General features: G+C 38.6%; 1 protein-coding gene across 1 annotated transcript in view; it reads left to right on the top strand.

Annotated features, from left to right (window-relative positions):
• LOC308393546 (dedicator of cytokinesis protein 9-like) overlaps positions 1–16,012 on the top strand; it is a 56,826-nt gene extending 40,814 nt beyond the window's left edge. Inside the window, exons 35-52 of the mRNA XM_080877401.1 lie at positions 39–105; positions 651–698; positions 1,159–1,295; positions 3,838–3,953; positions 4,029–4,166; positions 4,302–4,484; positions 4,664–4,777; positions 5,024–5,239; positions 5,340–5,397; positions 6,562–6,668; positions 6,817–6,939; positions 7,083–7,196; positions 10,791–10,937; positions 12,581–12,791; positions 13,171–13,361; positions 13,461–13,561; positions 13,734–13,872; positions 14,501–16,012. Of these exons, the coding sequence (XP_080733527.1) occupies positions 39–105; positions 651–698; positions 1,159–1,295; positions 3,838–3,953; positions 4,029–4,166; positions 4,302–4,484; positions 4,664–4,777; positions 5,024–5,239; positions 5,340–5,397; positions 6,562–6,668; positions 6,817–6,939; positions 7,083–7,196; positions 10,791–10,937; positions 12,581–12,791; positions 13,171–13,361; positions 13,461–13,561; positions 13,734–13,872; positions 14,501–14,635 (2,345 nt within the window). The 3' untranslated portion in view covers positions 14,636–16,012. The remainder of the gene's footprint in view (positions 1–38; positions 106–650; positions 699–1,158; positions 1,296–3,837; positions 3,954–4,028; positions 4,167–4,301; positions 4,485–4,663; positions 4,778–5,023; positions 5,240–5,339; positions 5,398–6,561; positions 6,669–6,816; positions 6,940–7,082; positions 7,197–10,790; positions 10,938–12,580; positions 12,792–13,170; positions 13,362–13,460; positions 13,562–13,733; positions 13,873–14,500) is intronic.
• The last annotated feature ends 1,925 nt before the right edge of the window (positions 16,013–17,937 follow it).

The following is a 17,937-nucleotide window of genomic DNA, read 5'->3' as shown; positions in this document are numbered from 1 at the left end:
TCTAATAATCTAATTTCATGTAATTTCATCATACTCAGAGGCCCTATTTACTTACTGGAGTAAAGCTGCTTCCTCAGAGCTAATGGACTTCTTCACACTGATACAGTAAGTAGAGAAAGAACCTTTTTATTATTACATACATGTAAGAGTGACTGAACATTTTCTAAATAATATTTTTTCTAGATAACATAAACAAGATAGATTGTATTAGCAAGCCTTAGATGTCATAGTACGCAAATTAATGAACATTGACTTCGCTAGCGTCACTAAAAGATATTGACAAAGGGATGCTTGCGCCAGTTTGTGGACTACTGTTCTGCCTTGAGTTTAGAATTTCATTTGTTGCCATTTGGGATTTTTTTGTTTAGAGCCATAATTGATCATGTTTGTTTGCACCAGCCTGCTGGACTTTGCCATCTGCTAGTTAGCTTGACCACAAAGAACTTTCCTGGATTGAAGAGGGAATAAGACCATACCCAAACTCTGTCTGCCTTTATCATATTCTTAAGACATTTGGTGTAACATCTCGAGTTTGCAGCAACAAATCCAAGGGTTGTTTGAAGATTCCGATACAGATCCAGCTCTGCAGGGGTCAAATGGGTACTAGAAGTAATAACTTGTGAATAATAAAACCTGTGTTTTTCCTGCAGAGTCTGCCTTTATCAGTTCAGATACATGGGGAAGAGATTCATCGCCAGGTAGAGTCAATATTGTTCTGTCTGCTGATTTCTGAATTCTTGAACTTAAACTAATTTTGCCGGCATTCCATGCAATTAGTGATTCATATCTAAACAGAGACTTTTAGCGAATCTTCTGTAACTCTTTTAACTGTTGGATTTTGATTTGTTCTTTGATCTTTAACATTGCTGGCAAGTTGTTTTATGGCCCCTCCCTGGGTAAGATTGCGATCTTACATTCGCTGGTTGCTTAACAAAATGCATGACATTCTTTTTGCCTCTGTCAGTTTAAAACCACATTACATATTAGACATTTATTTATTTCATGTGTCCATGGTTTATTTTGTACAACCATTAACACCCTCCGTAAGTGATGCTTTAAAATAACAGTATTATACCCTTTTGTGTGTCTTTATTCTGACTTAGCTGTAAGTAAGTCATTCAAGCTTGAAGTTAATAGTACTTCTCCGTTTTCCAACAGGATCCATGAGGAGGCGGGGCCTGTAGGTCCTGACAGGAAATCACTGACTCTCCCTGTGTCTCGTAACAGAGCTGGGATCCTCCACGCCCGTCTGCAGCAGCTGGGATCTCTGGAGAATGCTCACACCTTTAGCAACAGTAGGCCTGCCCACCTGAAATGGATGATTAAATGGATGCTTTCCACATGTCAACAAAAAACAAATAAACATATAAATAAAAATACCCAATAATTTAGTCTAAATTTGGTAATGTAGTAATATTTGTTAGTTTATCCGACTTAGCCATCTAGTTGCCCGGCCACAATTTACTTTGTACAGTACTGGTTTAGCAAAACTTGCACATGATGATCACCTAATGGCTCTTCACCTAAACTGTCAAGGTCAAGCTCAACGTCTCTCTTTTTTTGTTTTATAGACAATAATCTATGAATTGCAATCGGTGCTGGATAAGATATGTCACTAATGATCTGGTTTTTTCCATCTGTCTTGGAATTCTGTCCCACCATTTGGCAAAACCAAAAGGAAGAATTTGTGATCGACGTTTTTTGAGTTTAGAGGTCTTGTTTGCTAATTTGATAACTAATCTTAAGGCAATGTTTTGTGTTCTTTTTGTGTTTTCAGTCAGAATTTTTTCCAAGTACAGATGTACACGATTCCTAAAAATCATCCCACATCTGTCTTAAATGTTTTGAACATGAGCAGAAACTACACATACATTTAAAGTATTACAGGTAACAAATGAAATGATCACTGATGTGATAATTATTCACCAAAACAAACGACACAGAACTCTAAGAACTTTCCATCTTCAAAAAAGATGAGGAAGTCGTTTTATTTTGTTGAATCATTAGGTAACGCTTTTATTCTCTAAAAACATTTGAAGAATGGCATAATGCCGGAATGCCGGAAACAAAGTGTTTGATGTTCCAATACTCAGGTGAAACCTACATGTAGGGTTACCAGCATATAAAAGTAAATCATTAACGAGACAGAATCAGTATGAAGGCAAAGCACACATAACAGATTTTGAGATAGCATGATGATGCATATGAGGCTATACTTTTTAAGTACACGAACTACAACTGTTCTTGTAGAAAAACACCCCTAACCTTCAAAAAATTGATTTATTAAGAGTTAACTGGGTTACAACCAAGACTATTAAACTAAAACTTCTTACGTCATTTAATTTCAGTAATAATGACACAACTGAAAATATACACATTTGTATTATTTTTATCTAGTCATTTGTAATAGCGCACTTTGATGTTTTATTTGTAATCATTTGGGCAAGAATGTACTGTATATACTTAGAGTATGTATGAAATGTTATTTCCTTCTTTCAGGTTGAATTTCAACATACTTAAGAGCAGTGTTGGTCAAGTTACTTGAAAAAAGTAATCAGTAACTAATTACTGATTACTTCCCCAAAAAAGTAATCCCGTTACTCTACTTATTTTCAAAAGTAATTAATTACTTAGTTACTTTTTAAAAACACGATTTACAACCTGAAGAGGTGATAAAGCGATAGATCTTTCAGCCCAATTCTACTTTTTCTACATAATCCATCATACAAAATGTAATCAAATGGAAAAGTCCCTTTTTAAAACTTGTTTTAGTCTTTTAACTTTATGCATCAAGCAAAAAATTTCTGCACATTCCAGCACATAAAATATATATATTTTTTGTGTTTACACTCACTCTTTCAAATAGATGGAAGTAAAACACAGCAGAAAATAAATAAAATCAAAGACTAGCGGTCCTTTTGCTCTATTTTCACCTGTGAAGCAGGAGTAGGGTAGGCGGAGGTTTACCCTGGTGCAGGTGTGCCACAGCGGTCAGTTGAAGAATCCGCGAGTTTCTCTGTGAATTTCCCATTACATCATAGCGCACTCTGTGCTTGCTCGGAAGTTTAGGGGTTTTTTTTCGCTGTAAAAAGACGTTTTCTTCCCACGCACAACGGACACTAATGTTTTTGTCACTTTTTATGGAATCAAACTTAAAGTAAGGTCAGTACTTCCACGCTTTAAACACTGCACGCTCATACTCTCTCCGCACTCGATATATTATCCATTGTTGATCTGCACACAGCTGTTGTCAGGAACGTCGCACTCGCATACATCATGGTCATGAGACATTCTCGCAAAAACAATCACGGTTTTAGTAATGCAGTAACGCAGCGTTCCTACGGTAAAGTAACGGTAATCTAATTACCGTTTTTGCAATAGTAATCCCTTACTTTACTCGTAACGCGTTACTGCATTACTGCGTTGTAACGCAGTAATGCCCATCTCTGCTTAAGAGTATACTTAAAGTACTTTGTGTGTAGCTGGGGTGAGTTGTACTGTGCTAAAATGTGGTCATGAAGCAGATGTTGCTGTAGTTAAAGTAGGATATTATTATTTTTATTTATTTTTTGGACCTAAATAATATTGTGTTTATCTGAATTAATGTAGCCATGCTTTCCCGAGCTCTTGGCGGCAACGGATTTGTCTTTTACTGACTCCTTCGTGGAGTTGGTAATGGTGACAAAATCAACAACAGGTCTGCCATACAAGCACATGGCAAATCGTTATTGGTCTTAGATTTAAATCAATAAAGCAATCAACGGTATGCACTTTTTTTTATGGCTCTAATAAAACATTATCCCTATCGGAGACGTAGCTTATGTGCTTTCTGTGCAGCGTACTCCTGTACGGAAGCAGATGTGAGCAGCCAGTGCCTTCTAGAGGCCAGTGTGTCTACAGAGGTCTGTCTCACTGTGCTGGACACACTCAACACTTTCATCATGGGGTTCAAGGTATTAACAGAGACAGCCAACATGACACCCTTTATTATCTTGCTCAGCCAATAAACTCACCTTCCCTGTTTTCAGACCCAGCTGAATTCAGATCTCGGTCACAATCCCCTGATGAAGAAGGTTTTCCAGGTGCACTTGTGTTTTCTGCAGATACCTCAGTCTGAGGCTGCTCTCAAACAGGTCTTCACCTCACTCAGGACTTTCATTTACAAGGTGAAATATCTGGCTCCATGTTTATTGACTTAACATGGTGGGACTGAATTGGGTTGTAACCCATGTGGTTGTGATTTTTTGATATCCACAAATCGACTTGAAATGACCCCACAGCTGCATTTCCATGTCCTCTAGTTCCCTTGCACCTTCTTTGATGGCCGGGCCGACATGTGTGCCTCTCTCTGCTACGAAATTCTCAAGTGCTGTAACTCCAAGCTGAGCTCCATCCGTAGCGATGCTGCCCACCTTCTCTACTTTCTTATGAAAAGCAATTTCGACTACACAGGTCGTAAATCCTTTGTACGAACACATCTGCAGGTAAGCGTTTCATTTGTGTCTGTCTAAATTTGACATTTTATATGTTTAGTTATCTTTTCTAGTCTCTTATCTACATACAATATCTATGATGTATCTGCTAACCATGTTAATGATGTATCTCTGTATTATACAGGAAGTCTTAAATGTAAGGTTCTCTTTACTTGTTGATATTCACCCAGGTGGTAATTGCTGTCAGTAAGCTGATTGCTGACGTCATCGGCATAGGGGGTATGCGCTTCCAGCAGTCTCTCTCCATCATCAACAACTATGCCAACAGTGACAAGACCATCAAGGTGAGGAATGAGAGTTTGGTAGGCAAAATAAATTACCAGGAGAACTGTTGAATAATTTTAGTTATTTCTGTCCCAAACTGGTTGATTAACACTTGGTCAGATCATACATGTAGCAATACTATCTATTACTAGGTGGCTAAATAGATACATTTCAGCCTTTCTCCTGTTTTGGGGCAAACACATTTCAGTACCCGCTTCTTGCTTTATGTAATCCTGAACATTCACTTTGTTGTTGTGCTTGGGCAGCACACGGCGTTTCCTTCAGATGTGAAGGACCTAACAAAACGCATCAGGACAGTGTTGATGGCCACAGAGCAAATGAAAGAGCACGAAAATGACCCGGAAATGCTGGTAGATCTCCAATACAGCTTAGCCAAGTCCTACACCAGCACCCCTGAGCTCCGTAAAACCTGGTTGGACAGTATGGCTCGCATCCACAACAAAAATGGGGATCTTTCAGAGGTATTTTACGTCACATTGAATACCTTGACTTTTTTTCTGCAGTAAGGCATTGTTGTGTTAGCCTCTGACTCGTGACTGTGTCTGTGCTTTTCACCTGCAGGCAGCTATGTGTTACGTGCATGTTGCCGCTCTGGTGGCTGAGTATCTCTGGAGGAAAGGTAAGTTGAGGATATAATGTAAGGTCTCCTGGCAGTTAACTATTTGAACTCCAACATGTTTTTATGATCCTCATTTACAGAAGCCATAAAATGAATCTCTGATAAACATTACAGCAGTAGAGGAACATTATCCTGGAGAGATTGATTGATAAACTCAATAAAGCCTATCAACTCTCTTGTTGTTTTCAGATGAAAGATTTATGGAACGTGATAAAAAGCTATATGTCAGAGCTGGGGATGTCTGCAATCGAAATTGTAAATTGTATACACTGCAAATTCCTCCAACTCTAAAACCATCAATAATTGTAAAAAATAAACAGTGTGAGTCATATTCCTTCATCGTTATCCTTCAAGTTTATGGTCCTGTGCCGTGTTTTTGCTGCCCTCTTCTTGACAGAGAACTCAGATGTTGTTCCTGGGAAGTGCTTTAGTTACCACTGGGACTACTGTTGCCTTCACCCTTCACGTCTCTCTCTCTCTTACTACACACACAAAAGTGGAAGAAACGTGGCTGATAATTAGTGAGTGTCACAACCAGGATGAAAGAACAAACAAAGGTCCACGAGTACATCAGGAATTTATCTGCAACTGATAGTGTGCTTAGTGAATACCTCGGGCAGCAGAAGCCCAACAAAGAAGAGCAGGAAGGAGAGAGGAACCATCAGGGAAGGGCAGGCCCCTGCATGGCATGTACCACTGGCTGATACTAACAAATCCTACCAAATCCTAAAAGCTGGACTGAAAGACAACACAGAGTGTTGACAACAAATCATGGCAGCACGGGAACAAGCTCTGAGCACAAGATTCATAGAGGCCCGGCCTATTACACCAGGCAAGACCCCAGGCGCAGGCTGTGCAAAGATGCCCCTGAGACAGTCTAGCACATAACAGCATGTTAAATCTCTAAAATCCTGTAAGTTGTGGGGTCTCCATGGATCAGACTTGTTTGTCCAGCACATCCCACAAGATCCGCTTGGACTGAGATCTTGCCAACCTCAAACCATTCCTGAACTATTTTTGCATCATGGCAGGGCACATTATCCATGGCCATAGCCAACCGGGAATATAATTTCTATGACAGGGTTGACATGTCAGTGGTGATAGTTTTATGCTTGATCAGTGTATGGTTCTACTGGACCTCTCTGTGTACCTTTTTTATGCCAGGCATGTTCAGGCAGGGCTGCTCAGCTTTCCGTGTCATCACTCCGAACATTGACGAGGAAGCAGCCATGATGGAGGATGTTGGGATGCAGGATGTTCACTTCAGTGAGGTCAGACTTTGTTTCGATCTTTTCTGAATGTCAGCCTATAGAATGTCCTTTTAAAATTAGTCATTGGCTTCAGGAATATTTTTTGGCAGTAACATTAGTCCCACTTCTCAGTGTCTTTTCTAAAGATAAGATAATTGTTTGTGTTCAGGAGGTGCTGATGGAGCTTTTGGAGGAGTGTGCTGATGGCCTCTGGAAGGCAGAGCGTTATGAGCTCATTGCTGATGTCTATAGGCTCATCATTCCCATTTATGAACAGCGCAGAGACTTTGAGGTGAGCTGCACACTGAGCACAAGTTATAGACAAAGTGTGAATTGTTCTGTTCTGTTTATATAATGCCAATTCACAACAACAGTTTGTAAATAAAAACATCTGCGTGACAGTTATTGCAATTTGTTTTTGAATTTGTCAAACAGAAACTGGCACACCTGTATGATACACTCCACCGTGCGTATACTAAAGTGATGGAAGTAATGCATTCTGGCAAGAGACTGCTTGGCACATACTTCAGAGTGGCCTTTTTTGGACAGGTAAGTTTACAAAATAAAAAGTAAATAAATATGATAATAATTAAAATTTTCAGTTCAGCTTAAATTTGACTCAGTCCACAGTTTTCATAAAAGCATGGTGTTTATCTTATTGTTTTTTGCAGTACAGTACCACATACACACATACACTCTCTGATACAGCTGAACCTTTGAATCTAAGTGGAACGCTACTATTTTTTAAATTGAGATTTCTCTTCTTTTCCCTTTCCTTTTAAGGCTGCGGTAAGTGAATAGAGGAGTCCTCCTCTATGTCAGTGCCTTTTTACGTTGTTTAAGGGCTAATGAGTATTTGTAAAATTACTATCAAGTATCTGTAGATTTTTAAGCTTTTGTTGCTTCATGATTTTTTTTGACCAGTAGTGGATAAAACATGGTTACTTAGTCACAAAACAATAGCTGTTGTGTGACTTTTATATCATTTTATCTCTTTTCTGTTTCATTTGCAAATCCAGAAACTCATCCTTTTTTCAGTCATATGTGATCCCATTGTGATTTTTCCCCTGAAAGTTTCTTTTGATTAATTGATGAAGCCTTTCCAACTATTACTTTTATACAAATAAACCACAGTGTAACTGTTACGCATGTATGAATATATTAAATTAAATAGATTGTATCTGTTTGACTCGGTAGTGATCAGCTAATGTTTGCTGTGTTTGATAACTTTCTGTATATAATGACAATCACTTAAAGTGGACCTATTGCTCATATGTATATATGTATATATATATGGGCGGTTAATCCTTCAAGCTCCGGTCCTCTACCAGAGGCCTGGGAGCTTGAGGGTCCTGCACAGTATCTTAGCTGTTCCCAGGACTGCGCTCTTCTGGACAGAGATCTCCGATGTTGTTCCCGGGCTCTGCTGGAGCCACTCGCCTAGCTTGGGAGTCACTGCACCTAGTGCTCCAATTACCACTGGGACCACCGTTACCTTCACCCTCCACATCTTCTCGAGCTCTTCTCTGAGCCCTTGGTATTTCTCAAGCTTCTCGTGTTCCTTCTTCCTGATATTGCTGTCATTCGGAACCGCTACATCGATCACTACGGCCGTCTTCTTCTGTTTGTCTACCACCACTATGTCCGGTTGGTTAGCCACCACCATTATGTCCGTCTGTATCTGGAAGTCCCACAGGATCTTAGCTCGGTCATTCTCCACCACCCTTGGGGGCATCTCCCATTTTGACCTCGGGACTTCCAGGTTATACTCGGAACGTCATAACCAAGTGGCCGATATAGTGTACAGGAACATCTGTGCCATGTATGCCTTGCCTGCTAGCATCTTGCACCCTGCTGTTATGTGCTGGATTGTCTCTGGGGCATCTTTACACAGCCTGCACCTGGGGTCTTGCCTGGTGTGATAGACCCCAGCTTCTATGGATCTTGTGCTCAGTGCTTGTTCCTATGCTGCCATGATTAGTGCCTCTGTGCTGTCTTTCAGTCCAGCTTTGTCCAGCCACTGGTAGGATTTCTGGGTATCAGCCACCTCCTCTATCTGCCAGTGGTACATACTGTGCAGGGGCCTGTCCTTCCATGATGGTTGTATGTAGGGCTGCTCAATTAATCGAATTTTAATCACGATTACGATCTGGGCTTTCAACGATCATTAAAAATGACTGAGCCGATTATTAGCCCCTCCCTCATGCTTTACTCTCGCGCTGCTCCATGTGGCAAATCAAGCGCACTGCTCTGCATTTCGAACACGCGTCACAACAATTAAGAGGACCCGAGGGAAGCTCGGAAAGCTAAGCAGAAGTTATTTGGAGAGGAGTGGACTGCCGTTGGTTGAAAAGAGAGGTAAAAAAAACTTCAGTGGTGTGGAAACATTATGGGTTCGCGGAGTCAGACGTGGATCAAGTAGACACAGTGTGTAAACTTTGCTATGGTGTCGTAGCTGCACCACAGAGCAACACTGCAAAGTTCACATTTTTCATTTATTTCTTATATTGCAAACATTTGCACTGTTATCAGTATTTGCACACTATTTTATATTATTTTTTAAAGTCATTATTCAATACATTGTTATTGTTAAACCTTTAAAGCCGGTCAGAGCAGCATGCTCGTTTTGTGTAACTATTTTTAAATCCCTGTAGAACCTGAACGCTAAGCTAGCACAATAAATTTTTTTCCATATGAAACCAGAGGAGTTGTACTTACTTCTTATGCCATCAGCTTGTCCTCGGTCACGGTTTCCTTCCACATAAAGCTTTGCAAAAATTGCATAAAAAGAGCTTGCAGGAACAAAAACATAATATTCCAGAAACACGCTTTGCCGATCCGATCAGCTGTTCTTAACACTTCCCACATTGAAAAAGACGTCAACGTGAACTATCGCAAGTGACGTCGTTTTTGCGGAAAATGTAGTTTTTTACTTGTAGGCCTTAGAACTCGAATTGCACTGCTGGAAATAGTTTATTTTGATGCACATGCACATTCTTTGCAAATTTGCATCATAGGATTGTTTTTTTGTTTTTCCTGCAGTATATAAAAATTGCTGTATCTCCAAAAATAAAACTATGAAGACACTCAAAATAAATTTCCTGTTGTTGTAAACTATTTTTTGCAACTTTTTTGTATTTAAAGTTTTGAGGGATAAACCTCTTAAATTTCTCCAAGTAGAAATATATGTAAAAACAAAAACGATTTTCAATTTTTTTGTAGTTTATTGCACTTTTTTGCAATTAATGTAGTTACTATGGACTTAATGCATACACATTTTTAAAATATGGGCTATAACAGTTGTATTGATGTATAGCAACTTGAAATGCTCCCACAAATGGCACTACAGCATGTAAAAAAATAATATAAGCTCTGGCGGACGAAATAAATATCGTCAAATAATCGTGATCTCAATTTCAGTGAAAATAATCGTGATTATCATTTTTGCCATAATCGAGCAGCCCTAGTTGTATGTATGTATGTGTGTGTGTGTGTGTGTGTGTGTGTGTGTGTGTGTGTTTATGCCCGCCCCTCCCAGAGCCTGGTTCTGCTGGAGATTTCTTCCTGTTAAAAGGGAGTTTTTCCTTTCCACTGTCGCCAAAGTGCTTGCTCATAGGGGGTCATATGATTGTTGGGTTTTTCTCTGTATGTATTATTGTAGGATCTACCTTACAATACAAAGCGCCTTGAGGTGAATGTTGTTGTGATTTGGCGCTGTATAAATAAAACTGAATTGAATTGGTGTGGCTCAGGTGGTTGACAGGTCATCTACCAACTGGAAGCTTGGTGGATCAATCTCGGGCCTTGGTTACAATCCTGAGTTTCTCCGAATGTGTCCATTGGCACGTCATTTAGCATGACAATGCTAAACAGTGTTTATGTATACATAAAGGGCTGTATGAATGTTTGTGTCACTGGCTTTGAGTGCTCAATTTACGTATGTCATTATTAACACCTTTAAACAAATACAGACTGCTTCATACATCTTGTAATTGAAAGAATAAATCCACCATCAAGTCATACAATAAGGAGACAGTGCAATACTAACAATGTGGAGCTTGAAATGAGCACAATAGGTCCACTTTAGTGCACAGATATTTTCTTTAACCATCTTATTTCAGTTTTGATCTTTCCGTTTTGCAGGGGTTCTTTGAGGATGAGGATGGAAAAGAATACATCTACAAGGAGCCAAAGTTCACTCCACTGTCTGAAATTTCCCAGAGGCTCCTGAAGCTATACTCTGACAAATTTGGCCAAGAAAATGTCAAGATTATTCAGGACTCTGGCAAGGTGTGATCACATTCTTGTATGTTTGGATGACAGTATGATAGACCTTAGTAACTGTGCAATAATCTTGAGAAAACGTTATTGTAGGTTTGACGTACACATTGCATTCAGAGAATTCACAATGAATCCGGTTGTTCAGTCTGACGTCACTAGCCGTGTCTGGACCTAAACTCCGCTGCAGGTCCATATATCAAACGATCACTGTGGCATTACTGAGAGTTGAAAAACTGTCTAAAGTCTTTCATCTGTAATAAAATGATCAGCGTTCTGCTCTACCAGGTGTAACAACTGAGTTAAATATCCAGGCATCCATGAAAACGGAATTTATGACATTTAACGGAGTTAGAAGTTAGCAGGGAGTTAGCTTGCTAGCTTCTATCTAAATACAATATAGCATGTCCTGACTGTGGGGTTTGGGAAACAAATTAAAACGTACAGCTCTGTTATCACTTCCAGCATAAATGAAGACAGAAAACTAAAAAGCAGTGACGTTTGTAGGGTTACTGAAGTTGGGCTAGCTGGTATATAATGATGTGCTACGTGACCGCTAGCGACACAGCTATGTTAGCATAATATAAACAAGCTAACCTTTTTTCCACTCGATAAAAGTTAACGTGAGTGTTCTCGGTGGTCACGAACAAATGTAATCGCATGGCAGGATGCTATAAAAGGACCAAACTTCAGCCAGGAGAACAACTGAGATAATCCATCCATAATACGAGGTTAGTCATTCATATACTGCTGCATGGGCTGGGCTGTAGTTACATCCTAAGGTGTTAAAAACTGAGCTTAAATAAATGATTAGCGGTAATAAAAGCCGAGGGAGGTCAACAGTGATCACTGACTGTTTTAGGAGCTTTTTGAGATCAAATAGAAGAAAATACATAACATTAAACATGTTAACAACACAAAAGCCATATTAAACGCAGACTACTTTAGACCCGGAAGTAGGATTCGTTGCGTCATCACTTAACAACCGGATATATGAAGTCTTTTAAATGTGTTTTTGAATTTTTGGCTTCACATAGGAGACAAACCTCGTTCTCCTGCATGAATACATTTTCACCTATTCATCCACTACAATGTACTTTGTTGCTGTTTATGCTATATCTCCTGGTAACCTAAGCCCCAAAGGCAACCCCCCCTCCCCTCTCCACCACTGTGAATGTTTGTATTGAAAGCCCATAACTATGACAACTGTTGATGAGCCTCAATCTGATTTTGGGTCACATACCACATGCTGAGGGTTACTTTTGAAGTGCTGAAATGACTAGACCCATCTTGCTTAAGAATTATATGAATTCTAAAAAAAATCTCAATTTTTTAAAGTTAACCTTTTGATTTATTTTCAGCTTGCACTAACTTGACTTGTGAATGTTATTTTTTTTGCCAGTATAACCTGTAACCTCAAAAAAAAAAATGAAGTTGTGTAGCTGCCAATACCTTTGTTAAAATGTTAACATGAGAGCATACAAAGCCAGTTGGGAAGAAATCAAATTTAATATATACCTTTTATATGTCAACTGCTATTGGGAAATACCGTTACTGGTTGGTTAACACACTAATTTATTTTCATGTAAGCTTATATAAATATTATGGATTGAACACAAATAAAATATGTTGAAAAACTTCTTCTGCATCCACAGGTGAATCCGAAAGATCTGGACTCAAAGTACGCCTATATCCAGGTAACTCACGTCACGCCCTACCTCGACGAAAAGGAGCTGGAGGACAGGAGGACAGACTTTGAGAAGAGTCACAACATCTGGCGCTTTGTGTTTGAAACACCGTTCACAATGTCAGGCAAAAAGCAGGGCGGGGTGGAAGAGCAATGTAAACGGCGGACTGTTCTCACCAGTATGTCATACAATCATGGAAACTATTTGTAAATGTAGAGTAGATTAACCAAAGTTTAATTATATCTTCCTGATTGTCAGCTGTTATTGTTGATTACAATTGCCTGTGTCTCACTTTAGTGCAAATCACTTAAAAAATTATGTAGATGAATTTAGTTCTGTTTCATTAGTGTACCAGTAAGTTCAGCTCTTACGGTGCCTTATTAATAATTATGCTAACCGATTTGGCTATAGTGGAGACTCCGCTGTGGCCATTTACAGTGTTTAGTATCCTGGTTATCAGCATTACTGTGGAATCTACTGTTTCTGTGTTCAAAGGACATTTTTATGTTGCTGCTAACAACAGATATTTTTTCTCTTCCAATCCTGTGTTCACTCAGCCACCCACTGTTTCCCATACGTAAAGAAGCGTATAGCAGTCATGTACCAACACCAAACCGACCTGAGCCCCATAGAAGTGGCCATAGATGAGATGAGTGCCAAGGTGAATGAGTTGCGACAGCTGTGCTCGGCCTCTGAAGTGGACATGATACGCCTGCAGCTCAAGCTCCAAGGCAGCATCAGTGTTCAGGTAGAGTCAAAATCATAAGGTTATAATCATTTTTACTTTATCAATAATTATTTTATTCCTTTAATCTAGAATTAACAGTCTTTGATTTTGATTTTCCAGGTAAATGCTGGTCCTCTTGCTTATGCCAGAGCCTTCCTAGACAGCAGCAGTGCCAAGAAATATCCAGACAACAAAGTCAAACAGCTCAAAGAGGTCTTTAGGTACTGACAGAAAACCTTCTTCCCACACACTATAACATACCCAATATTACTATGATTACATTGTGCCTTAGTGAGCTTGGCTACAGAGGTTGGATGCTTGTCTTTCTGTATTGCATATTACTATTTTGCGCTTGTTGCTTTGCTTTGAGTTTTTTCATGCCTCTCTTTTCAGGAAGTTTGTGGACGCCTGCGGTCAAGCGCTTAGCGTTAATGAGCGGCTGATTAAAGAAGACCAGCAAGAGTATCATGATGAGATGAAGGCCAACTACAGGAATCTGACGAGGGAGCTGTCGAACATCATGCACGAACAGGTGGAAACACTGAAGAATGATGAATGATCACAGCATGTGATGGCTCTGAGATGTGATGGCTCATAAATACTAAATATTTTATTTATAAAGTTTTGTTCCGTGTGAAGAATCAAGTTGCACCTGGTCTGTCAGATTTTATTTGTATTCACATCTGCATGCTTCATCTACACTTATCTACACATATATTTTGTTATGAGGGTGTTTGTCAATGTGTAATTTTATATTTAATTGCATGACAAAAAGTGCTGTCCTGTGCTGCAGTTCTTTTACTCTAACCTTTACTAACCATGTTTCCTATCTCCTTTATTTATGCTGTCATGAGCAGCTTGGATGGTAATAATGATTGTGTCATTGAATAAAGTAACTATTTACACTGTAAAAGATTTATAGACAGCAACTGACTAACAGCTTCATGGACATAGTATCTACATCCAAATCTGCCTTCCAAAAGATGAAATGTAATGCCCTCTTGAATCAGCTTCATGTGTAGCCTCTTATTTATGATTGTCCACGGATTAAGGAAAATTTTAAAAGACCATTCCTCACTAATTCCACCCCCCACCCCCTTTTAAACATAAAACAAACCAAACAGTATATTTTAAGCTTTCTAACAGTCCATTTCTTCCAGATAAACCCAGTGGACGATGGTCCAAGGAGCAATCTGTCTGCTTCTATGGGCATCTTCAACACCATCACTGGCACACCAACCAGTGCCAACCTACAGTACATGGCTCGACCACCATATTCTGACAGAGATGTTTGACATCAAAATTGCTGCTCCATCACTACTAATGACTGTTCAAACTACCTGAAGGATCAGCTGAAAACCTTCAAAGAATGTAACACTACCTAAAAACATAATTTGTTGCCGTTTTTTCTCCTATTTTATCTGATTTCAAAATTTTCCAGGTCATAACCTGAAAAATCAATTCAGTGTTATTCTGTTTTATTTATATAGCGCCAAATCACTACAAGGTGCTTTATATTGTAAAGCAGAGACCATAAAATAATACAGAGGAAAAACCCAACCCCACTGAGCAAACAGTGGGAAGGAAAAACCTCTGACAAAACCAAGCTCAGGGAGGGGCACCCACCTGCCGCAACCAGTAAAGTGAAGTCACGTGTGCCCCCCATTATTCTTGTTTCCTATGGAGACTCCATTAAATACAGATGGTTTTCAAACCTTTACAACAATTGTAATATCATCATCTGTCTACATTTTCATGTGTTGTTTATTATTTTCTGTGTTCTAAGAGGGTTAAACCACATGTAACTTAACAAGCATGTATTAGTACTTCAGTTTACAACATGGTCTTATCTTGTTCTTCTGTCCAGAGCCCAACCCAAAGGATACTATCATGGGGTTAAAACTACAGACAAGGAAGTTAAGTGTTTTTGCATTTGACTACTTGATCTGTTTTTAACTCTGGGGATCTCATTCACATAGTGTGTTTGTAAAAGAGTGTTTAAGACAGTGAGACATCAGTGCCGCTGTAACCATTCATACATTCCTATGGTGCACAGTATTCTTTCTTCATTTTCCCCCATGTCTAGCTACAGCAGGAGCTTTTTTTGTAAAGTGCAGAAGCATCAGAGTTTATCTTTGATCTTTTCAAAGAATTATTCACTCTATTTTAGGCCATTGGGCATTTATAGAAACTATTTATAAAGCCAGATGAACCAAAATGTTTTAACCTATTTTCTGTAACAACATTATGTGCAATATTTTTTTTTTACAGTTACCAAGTCTATCCCCTCTTGCCAAAGACATGAGAGAAAAAGACAATGCAATGCAAGCCAAGAGTGTAACAATTTGTAAGCTACCCCTTTGTTTCTTTGTCATGACGCTTTTTATTATCTGTGAATTCAAATTTAAGAAGAAACACAAGACTTTTACTAGATTATGATTCATCCATTCATTCATATGTTTAAGACAAATAAATAAAACATGTAATAATAATAATAATAATGCCTACTTCCTTGCTTTGCCTTTAATTTTTTTTTTTATTGTATGAAAAACAGATCAGTGCTGAAATACCACACTCCTGTATCTGCAGCATATCAAATTTCATCAAAGTTTACAGCTGTTAAGAAAATAATTACCTAAATAATTCCATCTGTATCTGATGTGAGCATGACTTAGCACCAGTGTTGCTGGAACTCTTTTGCTGTCTGATTGCAAAGGTCACATCTGAGATATTTGCCAACAAGATGTTAAGGCTGTCACAACTTGTGATTTGTCCTATCATGACTATTACTGAATAAAGAAGCAAAAAATGCAACAATGGTTCAACTTTATTCTAGACACAAAGATATATATGTATATATATGTGTGTATATATTAGGGGTGCAACGATACACAAAATTCACGGTTCGGTTCGGTTCGATACTTTGGTGTCACGGTTCGATATTTTTTCGATAAAAAAAATGTTCATGCCTTTTTAATTTGTCATTTATTAAAATTATAAATATCAGGGCTCGCAAAATTTCAAAATTCCTGGTAGCCCTTCGGGCAGGGACTCTTCAGTTTTTTGTAGCCCAAAATAAGTTTAAGTAGCCCGAATAAAAAAGAGAGCAATTTTTTGATTGATGTTTTGTTTCCCGTTTTGTTTCCTCTACAATATTATACATTAAAGTATAATATTGTAACGGAAACAAAACATTAATCAAAAAATTGTTGAAAAACAGATTATAACATTGTATAAAAATTACAATCATCAACTCAAATACTTGGGTCTAATTGAACAGAAATTTCTATGAACTTGTAAGAACTGTGTAGGACATGAATCAGTCCAAGATCGAGGCCGTTTGCTTTTTGAAGTTTGCAAAGACTGCTAAATTTTTGCCAGTGGTAGTTCACTCTTTGCAACATAGTACGCTGTTTTGAACTGATTTTCAGGTTTATTTTTATCAGTTGCAAGGAGAGCTTAACTTCTGTCTCGCTAGCTTGCCCTGCGCTCAGTGAATCTGCGTTCGACTACTCCGCCTAGGCTGCACTGTCGAGCACAGATCCACTGAGCGCTCAACACAGACAGCATCGTCAGAAGGAAAGTTGATAAAATAAATTAAAAATTTTGTATTGTTCGATACATATGCGTACCGAACCGATATATATATATATATATATATGTATGTATGTGTGTGTGTGTGTATATATATATATATATATATATATTATAGCGGTGTTGCCATCTTTGTGTTTAGAATAAAGTTTCTTTATTCAGTGTTGCTTTCCAGACCCACCCCTATACTTCTATCTTGGGGACGTAACATCGCTCTACTACTGTAGAGAAACTACTGTTTTTCTACTCCGTTGTATTTTGGCTAGATAAGAAAACACTATATATTAACCATATTTGTGAAATTATTTTGTTACAGCAGTGGAAGTAAGTGTTGTAGTATGGTACTAATAAAATATAATTGAATTTCATAGGGTCATTACTTACACAATGAAACTGACACTTCTTATTTTCATGCCTTCACCCTTTAAATTTTCTTCCAGGTTTTTCAGTGTGAAAGTGAATGGAGGCCTGTGCTGCCGTTGGTGGCACGCTCATTGAAGAGTTCATAGTGAATTTAGGATGCGACTCTGGTAAAATCCACACTGCCCTGTAAAAGGCCAACTAATCCTACCTGTAATCACTATTATCCCCCATCCCCTCAACAACACTACCACCACACCAAAAAAAAAAGTCCCCCACAAAAACAACCTCTCATTTGTTTGCTGAACAAACTCCTCATGGTGTCATTCAGAGATTTGGGCAGCTGAGCATCATGTGTCTGCTGTGAGTCCTGCTAATGTTTCATGCTGTGTGTGATTGCTTTAATGAAGTGCAGGAATTCATACTTCTATAGGCTTTGTCCTTTCTATATGCTTTTTGTTGTTTTTACTTTTATACAGAAATGGTAACTTTGTGCTTCTAATTTATTGTTTAGCAGGTTTGTAATATAACAAAACGTGCTGTCCTGCAGTTTTAGCTAGCAGAATCATGGTCTGAATGCTTTGCTGTACCAAACATTTGCTTTGCCAAGAGGCGTGTTAATGACTCCTTATAGGGTCCACTT

Source organism: Rhamphochromis sp. 'chilingali', assembly GCF_963969265.1.
Source record: "Rhamphochromis sp. 'chilingali' genome assembly, chromosome: 3".
In the NCBI taxonomy this organism is placed as follows: domain Eukaryota; kingdom Metazoa; phylum Chordata; class Actinopteri; order Cichliformes; family Cichlidae; genus Rhamphochromis; species Rhamphochromis sp. 'chilingali'.
This window is presented reverse-complemented; position numbering and strand designations above follow the sequence as displayed.